Source organism: Melospiza melodia, chromosome 22 (assembly GCF_035770615.1).
Source record: "Melospiza melodia melodia isolate bMelMel2 chromosome 22, bMelMel2.pri, whole genome shotgun sequence".
NCBI lineage: Eukaryota > Metazoa > Chordata > Aves > Passeriformes > Passerellidae > Melospiza > Melospiza melodia.
Window position 1 is genome coordinate 8,113,742 of NC_086215.1, and position 26,145 is coordinate 8,139,886.

The following is a 26,145-nucleotide window of genomic DNA, read 5'->3' on the forward strand; positions in this document are numbered from 1 at the left end:
CACCACGTGACACCGGCGTGGTGGAGGGAGGCAGCCCCTGGGTCACGTGACAACGGAGCGAAGATGGCGGCGGGCGGGCTGAGCGCGAGGTGCGGGGCCGGGGCCACTGGGGCGGAGGGAACGCGGGGGCAGCGTGGGGGAGCCCCCGGCTCTCGCTGCGGGCGGACCCCGCTCCGCGGGACCGGGAGCCGAGAGGGGCCGGCGGGGAGGGGGCGCAGCGCGGGGCCGGGAGGTTTTAACTGCGGCTAGGCGCGCGCCGGGCTGGCCCCGCCCCCGCCTCGCGCGCGCGGTGAGGCCCCGCCCCCCGGGCTGGGGGAGCCTCAGGGAGCCCCGGCTCAAGGAGCGCAGTGGGGAGAGACTGCCGGCATTTTGTGGTTCTTCAGTTCTGCCGCGCGGGATCAGGGCTGGGCAGCGCTCCCTGGAGCCGTTGCTTTGGCGGGGCCGGGGATCGGTCCGCGCTCCCTTCGCGGGGGTGCCCGACGGGCGCTCGGCCCTTCCCTGAGGCGAGGGGCGCTCCAGGGCCGGCTGCGCCTCCCGCGCGGCTCCTGGGACGTGCGAGTCAAATCCACACGTGGAAATGTGTAACGGAAGGGCTTTAATGAATCCCGTGTTCAGTGATCATCTTAGTTCGGTGGTTTCGTATCTCCAGAGCACGTTTTTTGTCATTTATTACAACGCTTTATGTTCTGGAGTTTCCCTAGTGTCTAATTTTTATTAAATTAGTGACACCACTGTTACTCGTGGTCCTGTACAGAGAGCTTTCCTTCCGTAGCTGTCTTGGAGCCTTATTGATGAGGGGACAACAAACCACGGTGTGTTTTATTCCCAGAGGGGGTTGTGAAGGAGTGAGAAGTAGGTGGGCTGGCGTTGCTAGGCTGGGACTCGGATTTGACAATAAGTGAAAGAAACTGTGCACGACAAATAAAGGCACTGATCTGACATGATCACCGAACCTGGGATTGATTCAATAGCTTCTTTCACATTGCTGTTCAATTCTTGGTAAAATTCTGGGCCTTTGGGTGGTCTGTGTGGCTGGAGAGGTTCATGGCAGAGAAATGCACACAACCAGTGAGGAATGAGCAGGGAGAAATTATACTGATGGGTGTGCTGCAAATAACAGGTGTTGTCATTAAGTGTCACCACATGGCAGAAGTCACAGATGACTTTCACTGCCACAGTGAGTTATTTTAATAATGTTATTCTAAAAATAAGGCAATGAGTGTTCTTGTGTAGACAGTCTTTGTGTGGGGAGTTGGGGTGTTTAAATCCTCATTTGTAATGTGTTGCCAGCAAATCATAGTTTTTCTAAATTAAATACTCTTTTTGGCAAATATCTTTTCTCTGGGCTGTTGTAGGGAGACTTTTTGAATGCGTGTGCCAGGGTCAGGGTGTGATCTGTAAATTTTTGTAGTGCAGGTTGGCTTTTCTACAGAGTTCTCATGAAGAAATGAGAAACTGAGTGTAGATATTCTGGTGCCTGTGTAAAGATGGTGCAGTTTTTCACTTCATACAATTTTATGCTCTGCTTAGAGTGGAGGATGAAACTGATGGAAAACTTTGTTTGAAGGAGAGCACTGAATGTAACAATAGAATATTGCTTTATGCTTTCATTTTCTTAGGAGCCTGAAATGTTCAGATAGCAAAATCAAATTGAGCTGGTAACCTGTTATCAATGTGAAACTTTGATGTGAATTCACAGGTCTTGCTGTGTCAGTTGTCACCCTCTCTGGGTTTTCCCTTGGTTTTTCTAGGACATCTGAAGCTCATTAGCTAAAAGCTAATCTTCCTTAAATCACTTTTCTCACACTGCAGTGTCATTTGCTGCAAGTTAATTGCAGGTTTGAAAAGTGTAAGCTAAATGGAAGGCTGGAATAACATCAATCATTAAAATACTCTCCACCTTTTCCTTGTGTTTGCAGGAGCAGCAGAGAATTATGGACAATTCTGCTGGGCAGATCAGCTTTAAGAGAACCAGTAAGTTCATTCCCTGCAGAGCAGGTTTGACCATCACTTCCTGGGCTCCATGGCCAAACACATCCTTTGTTCATCTCTTTGAATATTAGTGAAAATATTTTCTGCTGCTCTTCCTTCTTTCTCAGTGTGATTTTTGTTCCCATACCTCTGCTACTTGTTTATTCTTCCACTGCTTGTTTGCAGCTGCTGCATGAAGTGCCTGGAAGGGTGTATGGAAAAGGTGCTTCCTTTTCTGGAGTGGGCACAAGTGCTGCTGCCTGGATTGCCCTGGGGTGTTCATGTGTGGTACAACTGCTGCCTTATTTTGAGGGCTGGAGCCTGTGCTTTCAAGAATTTGCCCAGAATTTGGGAATCCAAATGTTTCTAAACCCAGTCCATTGCCTCCCTTTTCCCCACCTCCCTAGGAATGGGCAGTGCCCTGTTCAGTTCTGCCTCTGGAATTATTCTGACCCACAGACACCTGCCTTGTGTTGTTCCTGCCTCTTGTGTTGTTCCTGCCTCTTTGTGCTGCTGGAATTTCTTTGCTTTGCTGAAGTTTAAGAGCTCTAATATGTGGTAATGCACTTTGAGGAGTCTGTTCAGTGTGTTTGGTTCTGTTTTAGGCCCAGATTGCTGCAGAGTTGAACAAGCACTGGCAGAGGCTGTTAGAGGGACTGTCATACTACAAACCACCAAGGTACAGTCAGTGCCTGATTTTAGACATGAATCTCTAATGTGGAGTTTCCTAGCAAGTAAAGAAAGGTTACAGAATTTTGTATGAAATATTGAAAGGTCACTGGGGAAAAAGCAAATGTTCAGTTTAAACTGATAGAGTGGAGAACTTTGAAATTATGCCTATTTAATTTTTTTCCTTGAGATTGCTGCCTTTTTAATGACTAAAATTTCTTTTCACTTTAGTACGACTTCAGCAGAAAAAATTAAAGCTGATAAAGATGTTGCTGCTCCACTGAAAGAGTTGGGTCTGAGAGTCAGCAAGTTTTTGGTGAGTGAAGCTGCTCTTGGATTGTTTTTTATCCCTGGAATGCATTGTTACAGGATTCTGACACTGAAGTAACCTTTGTGATGTTGAGTAGAGAGAAACTTAAGGTCCTTTCAGTTCAAAGTAACCTAAAGGATGTTGAAGTCCATGTTGAGGCTCTAGGTCAAGCTTCCAAAGTGATGAGTGACTTTGAGATGCTGTGGTTTTCTTGGTCCTTTTCAGCAGCAGCCACCTGCTGTGGGTCTGAGCTGGATTCTTCCAGGAAAACTGCTCAGCTAAAAAACTGATGTCCCTTAAATCAGTTGCCTTATTTGACAATCCTCTCAATTTACCTGCAAGGTTCTGTTTCTTTAAGCCAGAAGTTTAAAGTTTGGTGGCTGGTGGTACCTTTATTTAAATGGCTGATGCTCCTTTAGCTGAAGTTAAACTGCAGCTCAGTGACATTAAAGCTGGTATTTGGATTTAAAAGAAGTGCTGATTAAAGCATCTGCCTGGTAGAAAAATATTCTTTTGGTATATTATTTGTTTTGAAGATAAGAACTGCCTGAGTATTTGGAGAGAATCTTAATCTTTAATGAATTCAGCTGCCTTTTATTAATTTCAGATCATTTATCTTTCTTTTGTTCAGGGTCTGGATGAAGAGCAGAGTGTGCAGTTGTTACAATCTTATCTTCAAGAGGATTACAGAGGAACAAGAGACTCCTTGAAGGTCCATAGCTCCCATTTATGTTCTATTGACTCCACATCTTTCCTTAATAACAGTTGTTTTTTGATGCAAATGGTCACATGTGAATCCTAGTTTTGATTGGGAAATGGCTTTCTAGCTTTTCTTCTCTGGAGCTGCATCCAGGCTTATCTCTTCCTTCTTGGATCTCTGCAGGAACTCAGCTCCTCTCTCTGTCACAGGAATACAGGAAAGCTACAGATTTGTGAATGAGAGTGGAGCTGAAAAATAAATACATAGTTAAAAATGAGTGTTTTGGCTTTGTGCTTTTGGAATCTGTCTTTCCAAATGAAAGAAAATTTGTCTTTAATTTGTTTTTGTAATTTTGTGAACATATATTTTGTCAGTAGGTATTTCTCCAGTAGCTATTTTTTTGTCATATTTTTTTTACAGACAGTTCTTCAGGATGAAAGGCAGAGTCAGGCTCTGATGCTGAAGGTTAGTAATTTCCATGTGTATTTTCTGGGGAAAAAATCTGTTGGCAGCAAACCTACTTTTTTTGTAGAAAATCTTGAAATAATTTAAGTATTCCTTAAATAAAGGATGACTTTTATTTAGAAGGTGCTTCTGAATTGAGGGATGTGCATGTAGACTTGAAGAGGGTTAGTAATTGCTACAGAAATGCAGTTTTAGGCTTGATGTTAGGGAATTGAGCTGGGTAGATGTACACTGCCATTTTCCAAAGCTTGCAGATTTGTGTGTCATGACAAGATTGATGATCATTTCTGACAGAGGGTAATAGGGGTAAAAATTTCCAAGTTTGCTCATTTAACAGTGTAATTATAGACCTGTCGTTATGGCAATGCTCGATTGAGTTCTGTAACGTTTTTTAAGTCTTGGTTATTTTCCCCAAATTCAGAACTGCTGAGTTGAAATTCCATCTGTAATAACTCTGTATTCCTGTGCTGAAGGCCTTGGCAGTGGTTGGGAGAGGGAGGTGGCAGGGACTTGGGCACTGTGCCAGGTTGGTATTGGTGACACTTTACATTCACAGCTCGCTGATTACTACTATGAGGAGAGGATCTGCATCCTGCGCTGCGTCCTCCACCTGCTCATCTACTTCCAGGACGAGAGACACCCTTACACAGTGAGTGCAGGACGTGATGCCATTGAAACAGGCTAAATATGGGAGCTGTGGGGTAATTCCCTGCTTGTGCAAAAAGCCCACATGCATGTGAGAAGTTGATGGACTTGTTTCTTTTAGGCACAGTACTTCCAGTGCGTTGAAAAGTTGGACAAGGAGCTCGTTCCCAATTACCGCAAGCAGTTTGAAGCACTCTACAAAGCAGAGGCTCCTACCTGGGAAACACATGGAAATCTGATGGTATTTTGTTTCTTACTATCATTTCTCAAGCTTATAAAGTTGTTTCTTACATGTAGTGTATTGGAAAATATATTTGTACAAATGCAGTTCATCAGGACATTTCTTCTGGTCCAAGAAACATAAAATTTGTTTTCTCTGTAACAGAACATACTTCTGCTCAGAAACAGTTTCATTAAACTTACTGTTCCTTGTAATAAATCTGTGGAGAGCCAACAGAGCCATTTATGTGTAGTTGTTCATGATCTCTCTGGACCCAGAGTGGCTTTCCTTGTCATTGACAGTGTTGCTGGCTGCACAAGCTGTTGAAATGCCTCCACACTTCTCAGTTTGTGACTGCTTTGGCTGCCCTGTGAGTTTGACATGTGATGGTGGAACTTTCCTTCCTGCAGACAGAACGTCAGGTTTCCCGGTGGTTCGTGCAGTGCCTTCGGGAGCAGTCCATGCTCCTGGAAGTCATCTTCCTCTACTATGCATACTTTGAAATGGCACCTGAGGAGCTCCTGGCCTTTGCAAAGATGTTCAAGGAGCAGGGATTTGGCACAAGACAAACCAACAGACATTTAGTAGATGAGAGCATGGATCACCTCGTGGATCGTATTGGGTAAGTGTTGTGTGTATTTGTGATGTGGGTACAGAGCAAAACAATTATTTTTCTCAGGAAAAAAAATGCATTTATAATTAATGCCTGTTGTTCTGTGTGGGCCATGACTCAGAAGGGGGAATGAGAATCCTGCCATACCTCCTGATGGCAGAGAGTTTTAAAGGTGGAAAAGCTGTCTTCAAATTTCAGTGACCCTCTTTTGTCTGTTCAACCAGAAAAGGTAGTTCTGAAGATTGTATTTTTTCCTGTACCAGCATTTCAAGACAAAATTTGGATTATGTGCCATTCATTTATTGTAATTTCTTATTGCTTCGAAGAAAGATGAACAAAGCAAACTAAAGCTTTTTGACCTCTTATAGTTTAAAAAAAAACCTCACCTGAATTCTCAAATGAAGTTACTGACCTATTTGTTTTTATTCTGCTGCTGCTTGTAGCTACTTTAGTGCTCTTATTCTGGTGGAAGGCATGGAAATTGACTCCCTCCATGAGCGTGCTTTGGATGACAGGACAGAGGAGCACAAGTTGGCCAACAATCAGCACATCCACCAGGTAAAACACTGGCAGAGTAACCAACCCCTCCTCAAGCCTAACAATACAGAACTTATGTGATTATCTAGACTGTGTCTGTAAACTTCTGGTCCTTGTGCTTGTTGGCCAAGTGTAGAAACTGGCATCCACATACCGTGAGAAGGCCACAGTAAGCTATGTGCTTGTTGAGTATGAATTATTTTCAGATCTCTGTTATTTTGCTTTTGCTTTGTCTCTGTGCAGGAGATGGACAATCAGCTGCTGCAGTTAGGGGATGTCTCACATCATGCTCCAGTGCTTTTGGCCTGGGCTCTGCTCCGTCACACCATAAACCCAGATGAGTCCACAAACATCATCAGGAAGATGGGCAGCACTGCTATCCAGCTGAATGTCTTCCAGTATCTGACAAAGCTGCTGAGATCCCTCAGCAGTGGGGGCAAGAATGTGAGTTTCTTCAATTGTGCATATGAGCTTTTGAGGGTCTGACTGCTCCTGATGTACAGCTGTGATGGGAAGCAGAGACTGAACCAAAGTTCTTTTCAAACGTGCAGTAAAGCATGTTCTATCATCTTAGTCTTCTTTCAGTGAGGGTCAGAAATTGAGTTGGAACAAAACAGATTGTTATGTCCAGAGAACTAAGTAAAGCTTTGTTAAGCAAGGAACTACATCTCACTTGAGCAGAATAGACTCCAGTTAATCAAAGTTCTTGATTTGCCTTTATATGTGTATTTGCCATTGTGGATCTTGAGTATTGGATGATTTAACTCTGCACTATTCTCTGTATAGGACTTCAGTAGAAAACATGGTGTAGTAGGATAAAATGCTTTGTAGATACAAGCCTGTGAAAGCAAATCCTTTTGATTCCTAGAAGTGTTGAGTGCCTTTTTCGTTTTTTTTTTTTTTTTATTTTGATGCCTGCAAGGCATTTCTAGTGATAATGGTAATGGCAAGACTTCTACTGTCAGTGAAATATTTTGTGTTAATATGGAGCTTAACTAATGACTGCTCCCTGTTTTGCAAGGATACATAAAAAGTCAGTTACTTGGTGTGTAAAGCAGAGTTACAGCATGTTTGTAAGTCATATTTTTCCCATAACAGCCATGTTTATTCTGTCTTTGCAGTGTACTGCCAGCACAGCCTGTATGTGTATTTATGGACTTCTTTCCTTTGTCCTGACATCACTGGAATTGCATACGTTGGGCAATCAGCAGGTAAGCATCCAAGAGCCTTTGCAGTTGTTACATAATTTAGAATTACCTGTCATAACTGATGCTAATTGCCTATTAAATTGTAATCCTGCATTTCAGACTGTAAATTTGAATAGCTTTATGCAAAAATGCATACTTTATGCAAATCTGTTATGCAAATTTGCTTTAAGCAAATTTGAAAGCTTTATGTGGCTTAGGGAGACCCAAATGAGTGATTTGCTGGTTTTCCTTCTGCATTTACACCATACAAATGTGGTAAACACCTCTACAGACTGGCAGATTAGTAATGAAAGTGCACATCATGCATTTGAAGTCCTATGGATGTGAAGCTAATTGGTGATCTGTTATTCCCAAAACAATGGAAATAATACAAACTCCATTCTGAGTTAGACTGGACATTTTACAGCCCTCTGCAGATATTGTGGATGTGTTTGCTGTGGCCAGTTCATTCATTATGAGGAGCATGGCTTTAGGTTGTGGTCTGGGGTGGGAGTGTTGGGTGTGTTTTGGATCCTGGAAGTAATTACATCTTGGTGGAAATTTAAATTCCAAAAATGTGGCAGAACCTGGTTGGAACAAAATCCTCCTGTGTGAAGTAGCTTTGATTTTTTCCATCCTGTCTTCCTTTGTAGGATATAATTGATGCTGCATGTGAAGTTCTGGCAGCTTCCAGCATTCCTCAGCTCTTCTGGAAGACAGTGAGTGTGTTTGCTGCTTGTTTGACCTACCTTGTTTATAACTATGACCTGATAAAAGGTTCCCTTTCAGGAAAGGAACAGGCTGGTTGTATTTGGTGAGTTGGTTTCTAGGAGGGCCTGAGGAGCAAATGTTCATTTGCATCTATCTTTGATTTACTTTTGCCCTTTCCTGCTTTTTAGGTACAGCCTTGGCTTTACACTTGAAAAGGATACTGGAACGAGTTTTAATATAGGTGATAGTTGATAGCAGGGCTGGGGCTGCAAGGATTGAACTAACTGCTGGCAAAAGCATTGTGCTTATTTTTTGTTGTCAGAATTAGGATGATATGTAATGCCTTACAGTCTTCTTGCCTTATACATGCAGACTGCCTCATGCTTTAGTCTGTGCAAGTGTGATCTCCAGTCACTGGAGTGATACTTTTGTGCATGATTAATGTTATATGTACAGCTTAAAATAGAACTGTAACCTTGTGCTATACTGAGACCCTTTTAGCTTTTCTTTTTAGTAATAAGACATTTGTTCTCTGTTTCCACCACCAGGAACCTACTGCAGGTCTGGGTATTATCCTGGACAGTGTTTGTGGGATGTTCCCCCATCTTCTCACTCCTCTCCTTCAGCTGCTCCAAGCCCTTGTGTCCGATAAATCTACTGCAAAAAAGGTACAGGATCTCTCTTGGTGTTTGGGAGATGATTTATTTCGAGTCAGGGATGACATGCTCTGTGATTCTTTCTTTCCATTACATGAGCTTATCTCAGTTGCAGTCTTAAATAACAGACATAGGCTTTTGTCTAAGAACAGTGGACATGGCTCCTTCAGAGTTGTGTGCTGTTGCAGGATGCTGTTTTCTGGCTTTTAGAAATCTTTTCAGCTTTAATGGCTGAAGATTAAGATGCTAATTTTTGGGTGTTACTTATCTGATTCATTAGATGAGACTTGTCTGAACATGAGGGTTGTGTAATAATTTTTTGGTAGGGTTGATGTATTAGAAGGATATTGTTGTACGCCTCAAGTAAACTTGCTTGATACTGGAAATGACCTGGTTGATAAATTTTTAAGGAGCTCTGGCTCTTTGGCTGTGTTGTTGAAGCTCTCTCTGATGCAGGTATACAGTTTCCTGGATAAAATGTCCTTCTATATTGAGCTGTACAAGCACAAACCTCCAGATGTGATCTCCCATGAGGATGGCACACTGTGGCGGCGACAGGCTCCAAAGCTCCTCTATCCTCTTGGTAAGGAAACTGCACTCACCTTTTCTTACTGAAATCCTTTGGGGAGCTCAGCTCTTTCTTTACCTGGCTTCTAACTCATGGGTAAATTTGTGACTTTGTTTCACCTGCTTCTTCAATCTGTAGGGCTAGGTCAGACAAATCTACGGATACCTCAGGGAACAGTGGGCCAAGTGATGCTGGATGATCGGGCTTATTTGGTACGCTGGGAGTATTCCTACAGCAGCTGGACTCTGTTCACCTGTGAGATTGAGATGCTGCTCCATGTTGTGTCAACAGCAGGTGAGACAGACTGGGAGTGTGAAAGAGAATAAATAATTATTAATTGGTGAAATTTGAGGTTAGTAGTAGGACTGAACAGCTCTGAGTGCATTTGGAGGAGCATGGAATATTATTCAGAAACCTGATGATGATTATTCTGTAAAATTCACTGCAAAAAGCCAAGAGCATGTAGTGTAATGAGATACACTTTAGATGAGGGAAAAGTTGAGATAGATAAACAAATGTTTTTTAATATGAGAGAGGGATGGTTTTGAATCATGCAGGTATGTGGTAAGAGATATGTGCGTTGTTCCAGGCTTGATTACTGCTGAAGTACAATTTTGTATTCTAATGTTTGGTTTTCTTTATCTAGATGTGATTCAGCATTGCCAGAGGGTCAAGCCCATAATTGATCTGGTTCATAAAGTCATCAGCACTGATGTATCAATAGCAGATTGTCTTCTGCCAATCACATCACGAATCTACATGCTCCTGCAGAGGTGAGTCCCTGACAGCAGAGGTTCCTAAGCAGACAGAGTGACCTGAAGGATAGCTGATTACTTATTTTGCCAAGAGCTTTACAGGATGTGTGTCAGTGCTTGAATTCCCCAAGACTGGTGTTCAGCTCTCAAAACTGTTCTGGTTACACATAGGTTAATGTTTTGATACAGCAGAAATGCCCCCTCTTCTACTTCTTTCCTGAAAGGTGTGCAATTTTATCCCTTTAAAGGTAATTTTGATTAGTAGCTATATTTACATGAAACAGGGATAAAACATAGCATTAGAGCAGTAGCTCACAGGTTTTAAAACAGTTGTAATTATTAACTCCTCACAGAGTTAACTGCCTGGGAATTGATGTTCAGCTGTATAATTATTGTTTGCTGTGACAACCTGCTGTCTTGCCAGCCTTGCTCTGGCAGTAAATTGATCTGACTCAGGTGTGAGGGGGAGGTGGCAAGTCTAGACTGAAAGTGCTGACTCTGGTGTCTGTAATTATCTGCTTAAATTTTATATATGTGTACTTCAGTGAGAGAGAAAGAACTTTTTGATTAAAAAACAGACTAGACCACAGGTGGCAGTGCTTTTTTTCATGCGTGCTGTTTCTCTTTTGCAGGCTAACAACTGTAATCTCTCCCCCTGTGGATGTTATTGCTTCTTGTGTCAATTGCTTGACAGTCCTGGCTTCTCGGATGCCAGCCAAGGTGAGAAAAGGACCTGCTGGTGAGAACTAGTACATTTATATGTAAATCAGAGGGAGTATCTGTGCCTTTTCTCTTGCAGGTTTGGACTGACCTTCACCACACAGGGTTTTTGCCATTTGTTGCCAATCCTCTGTCCAGTATGAATCACATGATCAGGTATTCCTGTTCCTCACCCCATTTTTTTTTGCCTATCCAATTCATAACATGCAATAAAACCTTTTTGCCAGTGTGCAATCTCTGCACCTGACATCTCTCATTCATGTCACAATCCTGCTATTCATGTGCTGAACTCTCTTGCTCATTTCACAGTGCAGAGGGAATGAATGCTGGGGGCTATGGAAACCTTTTGATGAGCATGGAGCAGCCCCAAGGCGAGTACAGTGTTACCATCTCCTTCCTGAACCTGGTAACAACTCTTGTCCGGGTGAGTCCTTCTCGAGTGCTCTGAGCTGTTATGATTGAGAAGTGAAAGTGATCTCAGCCATGTCTGAGATCAGTCTCTTTGCAGCAGGGCTTTCTAAGTAATATGTGCTTAACTTTCCCTTCTGCACTGCTGTTTGTACTTTCTGTGATGTGATTCTTAGAAAAAAAACATTTTGACTTGTCTCAAGTGACTACAAAAGACTAGAAATTGCTTGTAAATCTGTGTTCCATGGTTTTCTCACACTTCAAAGACAATAAGAAATATCTTCCTCCAGAAGTGTCCTCGTTCCCCTCCTGGTTAAATAACATTTCTGTTTCTCCTAGGGACAACTTGGTAGCACCCAGAGCCAAGGCCTGGTGCCCTGCATTGTGTTTGTTCTGAAGGAAATGTTACCAAATTACCACAAATGGAGATACAACTCTCATGGAGTGAGAGAGAAAATCGGTAAGGATGTTAAAGGGTGGGGGAGTATGAGAGGAAGGGAATAAAAGGGATCACCTGCCTTCTTTTTCTAGCAGCTGTTTGGGATTTGCATTGTACAGCTCCTGATATTGTTAGGTGCTGTGATTTGTTGGAAAATACAAGGAATGAGGCAAAAGTTTTCAAAAACTTGAGTAGTCCATTTCATCTCTGTTTTAGGGTGCCTAATTCTGCAGCTGATCCATGCTATTCTGAACTTATGTCCTGAAATGGATCCTCGCAGCAGGTAAGACAGGTGAGAGGTCTCACACCTGCACTAGCCTGGTTTACAGTGCAGGAATCACTGTCATCTTGTTTCAGTTTTTGAATTCAAATGACTAGGGGGGAGCTGGCATAGCTGTGTAGTTCTGGTTTCAGCTGTTTGCTGCATTTCTGAGTACAGGAAGGGTAGCAAAGGATTAGGGACAGAGCAAATCATGTTGGTTTCTAGAACTTCTGGTAGAAAAAAGAAAAGAGCGCGTAGATTTCTTGGGACAGAGTGTCATCCACTTTCCTGTTTGGTGTACTCTGGTGAAAGTAGAAGGGAGAGTAAAGGAAGGGTCAGTGGGGGTGTAGAAATGAGGTTACTTTGTGGTAGTTTTCTAAATGCAATGTGGCAAAATGCCTCAAGTGCTCCTGCTGACACTGTCCTGTGTTTGTGTCACAGCAATGCCCCCAGCCTGCAGTCCTTGTGCATCTTCAGCCTGGCCAACACAGAGGCAGGGCAAGCTGTCATTAACATCATGGGCATTGGGGTGGACACCATTGACATGGTCATGGCCTCCCAGTCCAGCAGGTGAGTGGGGTGTGCCTGTTTGGGCAGCTTCTGTGTGCTGGTTCTGAGTGAAAACGTCTTGTAACTCTGATGGAGTTTCCTCTGTGAATGTTCTAAAATAATAAATGTTGGTTGTGAGCACAGTTCCTTACTTTGGATTCTCTTTGGACACAGTGATGAGTCCCAGGGCCAAGGGCAGCTGCTGATCCAGACAGTGAAGTTGGCATTCTCTGTTACCAACAACGTCATCCGGCTGAAGCCCCCGTCCAGCGTGGTGTCACCCCTGGAGCAGGCACTCACTCAGCATGGTGGGTGCTGCCTGGGGCATCTGCAAATGGCACTGTGTGTCTCATCACAAACACTGGTTAAGGTTTCCAGGTTACAAAAAGTGGTTCCTACTGATGGGAGGATGCCTCTTCTCCCTCCTCTAAGGCATTCTTCCCCTCTGGGACAGCTTTTAAAGGATTATTCAAACATGGCTTATTTTTGCTGCTTTGTAATGAGGTTATTGTCATTACAGAATATACTAAATCAGTTGCTGTTAATGCCTCTGGCTAGACCCATACCATGTTCTTTTGGGAGACCAACTTAGTTCTCATCTTCTGCTGTGGAAATCATTTGGTAAATAGTTACATCTTGTTGTTTCTTCTCTTTCATTTTATTTGTGTTCTCTCCAGGTGCTCATGGGAACAACCTTATTGCTGTCTTGGCCAAATATATCTACCACAAGCACGACCCTGCACTTCCACGCCTGGCCATCCAGCTGCTCAAACGACTGGCTACAGTAAGATAAGACACATCAGTGCTCCTTTGCTTCTCCCCTTGTGACTGATTCCACCACTGAAATTTTTTCAAATAATCTCCTCAGGCTTTTTTTGTATCAGGGAGCTTAGTGCAATTCAGTTGAAGCAGGGTGATATGATGGCACCCAATTTAGAGCACATGAAAAATCGTGTAAAGGATCCTTCAGTTTTTTGATGTGAATTGCTGTTTCAGAAGTCACTCAGCTCCCACTGGGAGGCATCCCATGAGTGGGGTTTTTTTTGCAAAGTATTTGCACCTCCAGTTGTTCTCTTCCCAATTTTTGAGCAACTTTCTCTAGTCACGCTCTTAAATACAATTCCTAGACCTTCCTACCTGAAACCTTCCTACCACCTTACTGAGAAGAGTATCCTATTTAAGTTTTTATTGGGACCTTTCAACTTTTAGACTTCTGGACTTGGTAAAAATTGACTTTAGACTTATGAAGTCTTCTACACTTATTCTTTTTGTCTGCTAAACATCAGAATATTTGTAGCTTTCTAAAAGCATAGAAATCCAGATATTGGCTCATTTATTTCAAGAAATGTAATTCCAAAACTGTTTTTTCCTTTGTCTTTTCTATTTCTTTTGTAACCTTTGAGAAATAGGTGAGGATAGAGTAGAATTGCTCAAGAGGAAAGTTTGGATCACTTGTCACATTTCTTCCTGCTTAATGACAACTTACTTTGATAGATTCATCGATCCAATATTAAATATTTTTGAGTTTCAATACAATCACCTTTTAAGCATTAAGCATTGTGTTCAGCACGATTATTTTTCCCTCTGGTGCTTGTTCCCATGGGCAGGTTGCTCCCATGTCTGTGTATGCCTGCCTGGGCAGTGACGCTGCTGCCATCCGCGACGCCTTCCTCACCCACCTGCAGAGCAAGATCGAGGACATGCGCATCAAGGTCATGATCCTGGAGTTCCTCACAGTGGCAGTGGAGACACAGCCTGGCCTCATTGAGCTGTTCCTCAACTTGGAAGTGAAGGATGGCAGTGATGGGTCAAAGGTACAATAGCAGATACTTGCCCAAGGACTCACTGGCATTTTTTTTTGTAACCCGATGTGCTTAATGTAAAGATAAATGCAGCTTGTGCTTGTGTTTAATGCGTGTGGTGTTATGCCAGTTTTGCTTTTTCCTATAAACCAAAGAGAAACTTTCCCCAGTATTTCAAGGCAGATACTGAGTTAGCAACAGAGCATCAACAAAGACCAAGGGTGCCTGTGAGCTGCTCTCTTCACTGCATGTGCTGTTCTTTAAGCAACCTTAAAACACTCGTTCATGACACTCTGGCAGTGAGAAAGATAAAGATTTGTGTACAGTGGACAATATAGTTCTCCAGCATTATAGCCTCTTGTTTCCTTTTGCTTTAGGAATTCAGCTTGGGGGAGTGGAGCTGCCTCCAAGTGGTGTTGGAGCTGATTGACTCCAAGCAGCAGGAGAGGTACTGGTGCCCTCCCCTCCTGCACCGCGCCGCCATCGCCTTCCTGCACGCGCTGTGGCAGGACCGTCGTGACAGCGCCATGCTCGTGCTGAGGACAAAGTGAGTGGTCAAGGCATTTCCCTTCCTCTTTTCCAGAACACTGTTTCTGTGGTTTATCAGACTTTTCAGGGATATTTGCATCTTAGGGTGTGGTGAGGGTACGCAGTGTGTGGGCTTTGAGTGTGGAAGATGAGAAGCCCCAGTGTGTCAGAATCAAATATATTTCTGCTTCTTTTATACAAAGCTAAATAAACTTGTATTTATCAAAGCATATTTTCTGCAAAGTTTGGTACACTCAAAATGCTGCTAGGCATGTGGCATGAGGGAGATAACTGATAATACTTTTGTTTATGTCTTTTAGGCCAAAGTTCTGGGAAAATTTAACTAATCCTCTCTTTGGGACCCTTCCTCCGCCTTCTGAATCATCAGAGGTGAGTTACATCTAAACAAAATGGATTTATGTACTCCTCAGAAGAGGTTCTAAATGATATGTGTGGCCATTCCCTCTGCTTCCAGCTTCCTAAAGGGAGCTGTGACCAAGTGGGTTAAACACAGGCAGAAGATGAAGTGAATGCTGTCTGACTTTTCAGAGACTGGGCAGCCATGAGCTGCCTTTTGAAATCCTCTGCTATTTATTCACATGTGAAACAAAAATAGCTGTGTGGCAGCTGTGGTGACACTCACTGTAGAAGGTGTGTGTCTGAAGTGTATCCATAATCTGGGCTCAGGCTGACTGGTATCATGGAGGAATTGATTAGGTTCTTGTTCTTCCTTTCTGTGCGAGTTATTTCCTTCATTCTGAAAGCCCTGTGCTCTCACTGAAGAGTTCAAACTCTGAGCACAGTATTCTGTCCCTATTGTCACCAGTCTGTGGTTAAAATGGCATAAGTATTGCTATTGTGGGAGAAATAAGTCTCCTGCAGAACTGGAGTATCAGCCAATCCCAAGTGGATGGGTAGGGATAATTTCAGTTACCCTGTAGAACTCAGATTTTGATTTTTTTTTCCTTTTTTTTTTTTCTTCATAGCTCAGTGTCTTGGATACCTGTGCCTTAATAATGAAAATCATCTGCTTGGAGATCTACTATGTTGTCAAGTGAGTCTTTGGTAGTCTCTCCTTGATCCCTGTACTTGTTAGTTATCTGAACTGTGTGTGTTAACTCTTGATACACCATGTGGCCCTATGTGGGCAAAGCATTTGTAATCCTGTGAAAATCTGGGGGTGATTCATGAGCACATGACAAACATTGGAGATTCTTGCAATCACTAATTGCAGAAAGACATTACAATTCTTCTGCAGCCTTTAGGTGGGAATGTATCAGTATTTTCCTTGTATCCTGAAATAAGAATATACAGTATTTATTAAAACTAATTTTCAACTAAACTGAATAAACCTGTAGTGGTTGAATCACATTTAGTAGTTTTCTCCCACTTGATTTTCTTTCCTGAAAGTAACATCTGTTTCATATGTTGAAAAGTCAGGATTAACTAAAATTTATTTAAAAAAAATTATAGATTTTCTTCAAGGATCATGTTTTTCCTTCATATTTGATGCAAAAAGTGAGATTCCCTGCACAGGTCAAATATGTGGAATAACATTCACTTGCAAGCTGTGTCCTTGACTTTCCTGAATCTCAGAAGTATATTTTCTGACCCAAGAATAACTGAGGATAACTTCTCCTCTTGCTTTGGCCAGGGGCTCACTGGACCAGTCCCTGAAGGACACTCTGAAGAATTTCTCCAGCAAGAAGCGCTTTGCCTACTGGTCAGAGTACGTGAGGTCCCTGGCCCAGCACGTGGCAGAGACCGAGGGCAGCAGCTGTGCCTCCGTCACCGAGTACCAAATGCTCATCTCAGCCTGGAGGATGCTGCTCATCATCTCCACAAGCCATGTAAGGGCTGCCTCCTACCCTGCATGAGAGGCTGAAATGAATATTTTGAGCAGTACAATGTCAGCAGCTTCCTAGAGCCAGCTAAGCAGAATTCAATGTTTTTTCTTTCAGTTTTGTTGTGTGTGTGAGCACAGTACAGGTTGGTGTGAGCATGGTGCAAGAGGTTAGAGTGGGTGGTGTTTTGCTGTTTGATCATAATGAGCATATTGCCCTCTCAAGGAAGGAGGTAGTAAATAATTTTTAGAGGGTTTCTGAGTAATTTTGCAACCTTGACAAGCTTTTCCTGTGTCGAGTGCAGCAGGGATGCACCATTAAGCAATTAGTCATTACCAGCTTCTTGTCAATGGTAATGTAGGACTGAAGTGATTTCTGTAAAACTCAGCAGTTATAATATTGATGGATTCTTAAAGTAACAAAACAGTAGACTGATTTTAGCACCTTTTGTTGTGCTGATTGAACTTTATCTTTGTTGATTTAGGCTGATGTCATGCATCTGACCGATTCTGCAGTTCATCAGGAGTTGTTTCTGGATGTGCTAAATGGCACCAGGGTTTTGGTAGGTCGTTTCCTATTGGTTCTCTCATTTCCTAATTGCTTATCTTCTTTGCCTATTCCTACAGATGCTTGTAATCTTAGGGTTTTTAGATCCTGTGAAATGGGCTGAAACAGAGTCTCTCTCTCTCTCTATGAACTGATGAGCTGCTTAAATCTTTATTTTGTATGTGTCATTCTTGTTATTACTAAATGACTCTGTGAGGGTACTGGCTCTGGTCCCCTCAGTTCTGCTGAAGAACAAACCTGGTCATTTGGTGCTGGTGCTTGGGCTGAGCATTTCTGAAGTGTTTCTTTCTATCTGTGACTGTTCGAGCTGTAACTCTTCCTGTACTTCTCCTTAGCTCCAGGTTCCCATGTCAGTGCCCTGTCTGCAGCTGGGGTCTATGCTGTGTACCCTTCTTCTGATCCTGCTCAAGCAGTGGAAAAGGTAGGTATTTTATTTGGATATTTTTTAGTCACTGCTAGAAATAAAAACTTTGGAGGTCATGTTTAAATAAAAATTTGGGAGATTATGTTGAAGTGTTTTGCTCTAGTGAGAATCCCTTAGTGATCTGGGGAGAAAACTGAAGCCTTATCATGGAATTCTCTTTTGGCATGTCAAATGTCTCTTGGTTGTTGCTGAAACTGTGAGAAATCTGTGGTAGCAATACAATAATTTGGTTTCCTGCTTGCTGGTGAGAAGTAGCAAAAGAGCTTTTGTGATAGTTAGTCCTGCTTTCTCACTCTCATTCTCACAATGAAGGGAAAAAACATTCTCTCATTCTGTGGAATGTCTTTAGTGAGATCCAGATGGTGACTTAAACTTTACTTTCAAGAACTGCTTATGTTTTTAGGGGTCATATAACTTATGATCCACACAGCTCATTCAAGCCAGTATATTTATTGAGGGATCTTGTCTAATCTGAAGAGCTCTCCCTTTTTGTTGTCAGCGAGTTGAGTTCTGTGGATAAAATCATAAACTCCTTGACGCAGATTCTGGAGGGAGTACTACAGGCAGATCAGCAGATGATGGAGAAAACCAAAGCCAAAGTGTTCTCAGCTCTTATCACTGTTCTGCAAATGAAGGAGATGAAAGGTGAGGTGGTGCATGTGCAGGTGTTGAGGTGCCAGGGCTGAACACTCCTTACCCCCAGCATGTGCAAGATAAACACGTGGTGCTGGTAATAGTGTAGGGTGCTGAATGTAGTCACCAGCCTGGGGGACTTCTCTCCTCTTTTCTTCCCTTCTTTAGCTAGTTTTGGAAAGAGGTGAGGTTTATCATTCATTCACTCTGTCCATGTATTCCCTTCTCTTTTCTTTCCCTGACAATAACCTCTGTTTGATCAGTTTAGTTCCTGTGTGTTTTTGGAGACAGCTCAGTGGATGTGTAAGTCAGGCTCTCTCAGGGTGACTGTAGAGCTTAGATTCTGCCATGGATTCCTAGTTAGAGATAACAAAAGACCCAAACACAAGAAAGAGTACATTTCTGTGGTTTGTTACAAACCACAGAAACCAGTCTGGTCATTGTCGCTTGTGGGGCCTCTGGCAGTGCAGTGGCACTTGAAGACCCTCAGTGAAATCTGGGCAGTATTTCTCTGTGCAACACATACAAAGGCAGCTGTGATTAAAAGTGTGTCAGGTTACTTGTCTGTGTTCCTTGTCCCATTGCTTTGGCTCTGCAAACTACTTTTTGAAAAATAAGTAGTAAGTGGAGGATTGGTTTAAAGAAACGAATTTTAATTGTTTTCTTTGCTGTTGAATTTGAGTTTCTAATCATGCTGGTAAAAGGTGGTCCAATTTATTATAGTGGTTTTGATAAGAATGTAGTATTTATATGGATTCACAGACCATGGACTGCACCCAGTCTGCATAGGCTGATACCAGCAGTCTGGAGCAGTGGGTGGGAATTGCTGTGGTGGAATAATCTGTCCATAGTAGTGCTTGATTTGTGTTTTGACATGTCATGAGTTTATATGACTTTGTATGACAAAATCTACATGGTTTTGTTACTGAGATGAATATAATCCCTGAATATGTACTCCTAGATGTAGACATCTAACTCAGTCACAGCTGCTCTCATTGTTTTGTAGGTTTTGAAATGAGAACAGAATCAATGCTAATTCCAGGAAATGTGGCTCAGTGATGTTACCAGTTAAACTGGAAAGCTGAGTACAAGGCCTGTGTGTTAACTGGTGTGTGTTGTGTGTGTCACAGTGAATGACATCCCCCAGTACCCCCAGCTGGTGCTGAGTGTGTGTGAGACTCTCCAGGATGAGGTCATTGCTCTCTTGGACCAGACCCGGCACAGCCTGAGCGTGGGCGATGCCGCGGATGACAAGGACAGCATGGAGACCGACGACGCGTCCCGCGTGAGGCACAAGGACCAGCGAGATGGGGTAAGGGGCTGCTCATCTGCTCTGCAGGCTTGTCTCTTCTCTCTAGACAAGCCTTTCATGGTGCTTGGAACAGCTTTCCTTTGTAGCCTGCTGCCTTCAGAGGAAGTTTCAGCAGTTTCTATATCAGAATTTTCTTGGCTCACATCAGTCTGGGAAGTTGGCTGTTGCTGCCTCTTCTTCAGGTGTGCACTAAAAATATTGTCATGAGTGCTGATACAGCCAAGAGGTGTACAGGGTATAATGTGAGGGGTACCAGGAGCTTTCATCTGTGATTCTGAGAATGATTGAACTTTAGGTGGTGTTAGTAAATGCTTTTGAGATTTTTCTTGGTACAGCCCTGTACCTACCTACCTTTCCTTGTCACTGCAGGTGTGTGTTCTGGGTTTGCATCTGGCTAAGGAGCTTTGTGAGGTGGATGAAGATGGAGATTACTGGCTGCAGATTACTAGGAAAGTCCCTGTGCTTCCCACCATCTTTGCTGCACTGGAGATCAGCCTGAGAGTTAAACAAAACCTTCACTTCACAGAGGCCTCGTTACATCTGCTGCTGACCTTAGCAAGGACTCAGCAGGTGAGAGATGCAGAGAAGTGAGAGTGCATGGCTGTACACTTTAAATGAGAAAAGTCTGTCTCATTTTTTATCTCATTATCCTGTCTGTGATGCAGCTGAATGATGAGCTGTAGATAAAGGGATATTTTTTTGAGATTGGCAAGCAGCAGGTCCTGTACGTACACCTGCTTAGTGTGCCTTGCATCCATAGTGGGATGTCTGGGAAAAGCTGAGCCAGCCAGACCTGTCATTTAGAGCAGGCACTTTCACTGAATGGATTCTGCAATGCAAATACTCCTCATTAAACCAGCATTGAGTGTTGGAACCTGCTTCTTCATTAGTTTTAATAAAGTGTTACTTATCTATTTCAAATTCAACTTATATAGGGCTTTAAGTGAAAACAAGGTTGTTCCAAGCCCCTTTGCAAGTATTATGTACATACCAGAGCAGGTGATAAATGGAATTTTGAGTACAGTTATGCAGGTTTGATTTCCCTTTTCTTGATGTTGAACTTTTAACAACACAGAGGTGTGTGCAGATGAAAGTTCTGTAAAAGGGTGGTGACAGTGCAAAGAACTGAAATATCTGCTGCAGCACAAGTCTCTTCAGTCTCAGAGAGCAGAGGCACAGATTCCAACTGCAGTCTGTTCTTGCAGGGAGCAGCAGCAATGGCAGGAGCTGGTGTCACCCAGAGCGTCTGCCTGCCCCTCCTGAGCGTGTACCAGCTCAGCACCAATGGAGCCATCCAGGTGGGTGCTGCTTCCTTCACTCCAGCTGGGGACGCACCCAGAGAGCTTCCCATGCCCTCTCAGGCTGTGGCTGGAGGCTGCCAGAATGGTGTGGAGGGGAAGTAGTCACTTGTTTTTGTGTGTGATTTGTTCAGACTTCTGCCTCATCCCGGAAATCCCTGGATGCCCCCTCCTGGCCCGGGGTCTATCGGCTCTCCATGTCCCTCATGGAACGTCTGCTCAAAACACTCAGATACAACTTCCTGACAGAAGCTCTGGACTTTGTGGGTGTCCATCAGGAGAGGATCCTTCAGGTGTGTCACAAACTGCCTCTGTGCTTCACTTGGCTCCTCTGTTCCAACAGCAGTGGAGATGAGTCAGAAAGGGCAAATGCACTGAAAAGTCACTGCTGCCTTGGGCAGGGTTACAGTGGGAATGTCTGTGAGAGGAGGATGGGATGTTACCCATCTGTCCCTTATCTTCCATGGCCCTGATTTACTTCTCTCTCCTTCCCAGTGCCTGAATGCAGTACGGACTGTGCAGAGCTTGGCCTGTCTGGAAGAGGCTGATCACACTGTTGGCTTCATTCTTCAGCTCTCCAATTTCACAAAGGAGTGGCATTTCCACCTGCCACAGCTTATGCGGGACATGCAGGTAGGAATCAGGATAATACATTGCCTTGGAGTGCAGGGATTTGGTTGTCTGAATGGCACAATATCACTTTGTTATTACCACTCCTTTAATGGGAATTACAGCTGAGGTTATTTAACTGCCCATTCTGTCAGTACCTGGTCTCAAGTAAGGAAATATAACTGTTGGGAAAGAAAGAAGTGGTAGCTTGGTAAAGCAAATTGGGGAATTCAATGACTTAATTTCAGTTCTTAGTGCCAGGTGATTTCAAGAAAATACTGGGAAATTAAGAAACTGTGTGGATCCTTTATGATCACAGTGCTATGTTTGGATTTTCTAGCTTCCAGCAGTGGCAGTGAATAGACAGGGTTTGAGATTTCTCCCTGACTTTATTTCTTGCAGGTGAATCTGTGTTACCTGTGCCAGGCCTGTACCTCCCTCCTGCATAGCCGTAAAATGCTCCAGCACTACCTGCAGGTGAGGATCCTACACCAGACTTCACCATGCTCCCTGTTAGAAGGGGACATTAATCATTATAAAGAGTCTTGGATGTTGAATGGATTATTGATACACTTCATGGTGATTATTGACACCCATCTGTAGTTAGAATTTGCATTTTTCACAGCCAAAAAAAAAAAAATGCTGAGATTAGTCTGGACTCTGAAAGCCTTTGGACTGTGTAAAGCCAGTCCTAGATAACCAGCAGCCTGTGCTGAGTAGCCTGCTGTTACAAAGAGACTGCATTGCTGTAGGACTCTGGAGTGCCATTAGTTAAGCCACTGTTGACCTGGTGTCCTTAATTTGATTTAATTTGTTAAAGGGAGATAGTTCTTGTTCTTGGGACATCTTCAGATGCACGAGGTGGAGATGATGCATTGCTGCTGCAGAGTTCCTTCAGCATGGCTCAGGCTTGGTGTGTTGATCATTCTTTTTCCTGAGTGTGGAATCCAAACAGCCTCTGCAGCTGCCTCCCTGCAATGCAGTGTCTCCCCAGCCCACACCAACTGAACACTCTCAGCAAGTGACAGACTTTGGGTGCCTTATTTCCTCATTCTCTTTGTTCACAGCAGTTTTTTTTCTCCAAACATTTATCTTAGTGTGAAATAATCCCATCTGTATCCAAGACTTTCTCTTTGCTTTCTCCGCAGACAAAAAACGGCGACTCCCTCCCATCCAGCGTCACTCCCCGCGTGCAGCGCAACCCCCAGGCCTCCTCCAAGCCCCCCAGCCCCGAGTCAGAGGCAGCAGAGCAGAAGGCCCTGCTCACAGTGCAGTACAGCCTCCTCAAAATCCTCAGCAAATCCCTGGCTGCCCTGCGCCACTTCACCCCTGATGTCTGCCAGATCCTCCTTGACCAGGTGGGTGCTCCAAAGGGGGGTTCCCAGCATTTCCAGGGATATTGTGTGCCCTGCTTGATGCAGTGACCCCACCTGTCTGCTGCTCTGCACGGAGCAGGAAGGCAGGAGAGAAGGAATTTGCTTTGGGAATCAGGCACTGCACAGTGGGAAGGGAAGACTTGGCTGAGCTTTTGTGTGATCTACACAAGGCTGTGTGTGTGACCTTACTGGAGCAGACAATAACCCAGTTGGGTTGTACCTTCAGTATATCATTCTACAGGAAAAATCCTCTTGTCACCCTCCCATGGTGGTGTGATCCAGTGCCTGTTCTCCAGGTTCAGAAAGGGAAGGTTTAATCCTTGATTCTGGCAGTGTCCTGCTAAGTGTTGGGTAGGGAATGTCCTCCTGGGCCCCTGGGAGCAGCCAGTACTTTGGTGTGCCAGTGATGGCAGCTGTGAGAGGAGAGCTATGGAGTCTGATTGTGCAGGACACTTTATTGCTCCAGCTGCACACCTGATACTTGGGAAATTATCACAGTGCTTCTATTTTTCCATATAAAAAGTGTGAGAAGGGACTGAGTATTCCTGTTCCTATGGCAACACCATCCTCATGGCCTCCTGGGTCTCACTTCTCCTTCTGTTTCTCCACAGTCTCTGGACCTTGCTGAGTACAATGTGCTCTTTGTCTTGAGTTTCACCACACCGGCCTTTGACTCGGACGTTGCACCTTCCTTTGGGACCCTCCTTGCCACAGTCAACGTGGCCCTGAACATGCTGGGAGAGGTACTGGCCCTTCCTGTGTCTGGGAGCACAGCAGCTGCAGTGATCCCAGAGTGCTCCTTCAGCTGAGACTCTGAAGAGCATGAGCAGTTCTTTCCTATCTCCTGTCTCTAATGCCTGTCTTTTTTTCCCTCAAAGATGGATAAGAAGAAAGAACCTTTCCCTCAGGCTGCAGGGCTGAATATGCAAGAGGGAACCAAAACCCTCAAGTAAGTTTCCAGTTACTTGGTGTAGTTACAGCCAAGCAGCAGTCCCAGCTCCTCAGATCAGAACTGAAGTTTAGAAGCATTTGTGTATCTTTGTACATCCCTTAACTATTTGACCTGGAAACCAGAGTGTGCTGCCCCTTTTGGCTGCTGCTGATGTGTGTTTCTTTGCACAGGTCTCTGCTGATGTTTACAATGGAGAACTGTTTCTACCTGCTGATCTCGCAGGCTGTGCGGTACCTGCGGGACCCGGCCGTGCACCCGCGGGACAAGCAGCGCATGAAGCAGGAGCTCAGCTCGGAGCTGGTGAGCGCCTCGTGCTGTCCCCTCCCTGCTCAGTGGGCCTGTGCTGCCATTCCCCAGCAGCACTGAACAGCCTCGGGCTGCTCATGGTGCCACATTCCTGTGGGGCTGTGGTGGAAGGAGCTGACTTGCTGCTCTCTTTGCTTGCAGAGTACGCTGCTCTCCAGCCTGTCCCGGTACTTCCGCAGGGGAGGTCCCTCTTCCCCTGCCAGCGGGGTCCTTCCCTCTCCCCAGGGAAAGTCTGCCTCCAAGCTGGGTCCAGAGGGGCAGGAGCCCTTGTTCCAGCTGGTGCAGGCCTTTGTCCGGCACGTGCAGAGATAGATCCCGTCCTGGCCCTGCCTCCCTTGTCAGGACCTGCAGCGGAACAATTCCCATCCACCACAGAAGGCGTCACCTTTGGCAGAGCTGTAATGAGGACTGGGAAGGGAGGGAGGCCAGGTGTGGGCAGTGGTGTCACCTGAGCAGAGAGATCCCATGGAACTCTTGCCACCCAGGAGCAGAGTGAATGTAAGGAGAGCCCAGCTGGCTCCCCATGACCAGCCCACGTGCACATTCTGCTCACCCTGTCTGCCAGAGCATCCTGGCTGGGTACAAGCACTGAACAGTCAAAACCTTTATTTTTATAGCTTGTACCTCAGCTGGGGAAGCTGTGGCTGGGTGGAGAGAGGAGATGCTTTCTGCTGGGCATTAACTCTGCTCCTAACACAAGGTGCAGCCTGCATCTCCTGTGTGGAGTCCAGCTAAGGCACACCCAAGGGATCAGCCAGCAATTCAGAGACCATCTTTCTACTGCTATTTTTGTACTGAATGGTTCCAGGCACGATGGTGTATGTGTGCTCACGCCTTCCCTGCACCCTGCAGTCTGTGTGTTGTGTGTGTTTCTGAAGAGCAAGGCCTCACTTAAGGTTTTTATGTCAAAATTCCATTGCTCCAGTCTTGCAGTTTTTTGTAACTGTGCCCTATTTATACTGATATTAAAACCTTTATAGACAGCAGTTGTGTTCATGGGTTTGTGTTGGACACAGCAGCACCAGTTCTGCAGTGTCTGAGTGGTAATTCTTTGAAATCCCAGCTAATGTTGTGACTTCTAAGTGACAATCCAGAGGCTGTCTGAAATGATTGTAATTAGAGGCTGATTCCCTGGGTTCCCCACACCCACTCCCTTTCTCTTACTCTCCTGTTGGGGAGCTCGTGGGAGGTTTGAAAGGAGCAGCACTATGAAATACTCCTCAGGGATGATTCCCCTGCACACTGAAGGTGCAGCATGTGGTGTAGCTCCAGATCAACAAACTCTTTGAGGTTCTGAGCTCAGTGTGTAGTAATGACAGTAAGAGAAAATCAGTGATTAGTGCTTAAAATACAGCCTGAAATCTAGACAGACTTATCTAAGCTAAGAAATCAAATTTCAGTGTAGCTGTGAGCTAATAACCTACCAGTTCTTTCCTAAATAGACACTTGATTGCTTTACCAGCCAGAACCTTTTTAATTTCAATAGTTTTAAAGAGACTAGAGCTAGAAAATGAGATTATCTTGCTTTGAGGTTGTTTGGGCTTTTTTACCTTATAAGCTTAAGTGCTGGCAATATCCTGGCACATTTCTTTGATCTGGTGTTGCATGCCCTGAGGGCTTTGGAAAGATTTGAACTGGCTGGAAGTAAAGTCTTAAAGTAGAAGGGAGAGGGGCCTGTGGGGTGGTGTGACAGTCCCAAACCCAGTGGTGTTTTGATGGGGCAGCCTGTAACCAGGAACACTTTGTGCCGTGGGAGCTGGGGGTGACCAGGGAGAGCTGAAGATGAACAGCTCTGCAGAGACAGAATGGATGAGGGCTGCCAAGGGGAGGGGGAGCAAAGCTGAAATCTGGTCCATCTAAGCAAGTTCAGTTAGAGCAGAGGCTGTTACTTTACAGCTGTGGTCAGGATCTTTCCTTTTTCATTCATTCATTCCTTCCTTCCTTCCTTCCTTCCTTTTGGTTTTGGAAGTTACAGTGTGCTCATCACTGTATTGGTGTTCAACAAGAATGGATTCTTCTAGATATTTATTTAAGCACCAGAGGGAGTTGGTGGTGCTTGGCAGGAGCCCTTGGTGCCAGACAGCAGAAGCAGTGGGTGCTGTTGGTTGT

The 26,145-nt window shown here is 44.4% G+C and overlaps 1 protein-coding gene across 1 annotated transcript; it reads left to right on the top strand.

The window, feature by feature from the left end:
- The first annotated feature begins 20 nt into the window (after positions 1–20).
- Positions 21–25,022, top strand: NUP188 (nucleoporin 188). Its single transcript, XM_063174464.1, has 44 exons — positions 21–89; positions 1,920–1,974; positions 2,577–2,650; positions 2,872–2,956; positions 3,582–3,662; positions 4,071–4,115; positions 4,672–4,764; positions 4,882–5,001; positions 5,391–5,602; positions 6,037–6,151; positions 6,374–6,574; positions 7,252–7,341; positions 7,971–8,036; positions 8,577–8,696; positions 9,141–9,267; positions 9,391–9,546; positions 9,899–10,025; positions 10,640–10,727; positions 10,807–10,883; positions 11,037–11,151; positions 11,475–11,595; positions 11,791–11,857; positions 12,278–12,406; positions 12,560–12,693; positions 13,063–13,169; positions 13,993–14,199; positions 14,565–14,734; positions 15,036–15,105; positions 15,702–15,769; positions 16,370–16,565; positions 17,044–17,121; positions 17,462–17,547; positions 18,050–18,195; positions 19,314–19,495; positions 19,865–20,065; positions 20,701–20,793; positions 20,928–21,086; positions 21,289–21,426; positions 21,805–21,879; positions 22,551–22,760; positions 23,390–23,521; positions 23,657–23,727; positions 23,901–24,030; positions 24,178–25,022. Exons 1-44 carry the CDS (start codon positions 64–66, stop codon positions 24,346–24,348), a joined length of 5,214 nt encoding a protein of 1,737 aa, XP_063030534.1. The 5' UTR covers positions 21–63; the 3' UTR covers positions 24,349–25,022.
- The last annotated feature ends 1,123 nt before the right edge of the window (positions 25,023–26,145 follow it).

Coding starts and splice junctions, on each gene's coding strand:
- NUP188 (XM_063174464.1), top strand. CDS start 64: ATGGCGGCGGGCGGGCTGAGCGCGAG. Junction 10,884..11,036: donor AGTATGAATCACATGATCAG/GTATTCCTGTTC, acceptor CTCATTTCACAG/TGCAGAGGGAATGAATGCTG. Junction 18,196..19,313: donor GCAAATGAAGGAGATGAAAG/GTGAGGTGGTGC, acceptor TGTGTGTCACAG/TGAATGACATCCCCCAGTAC.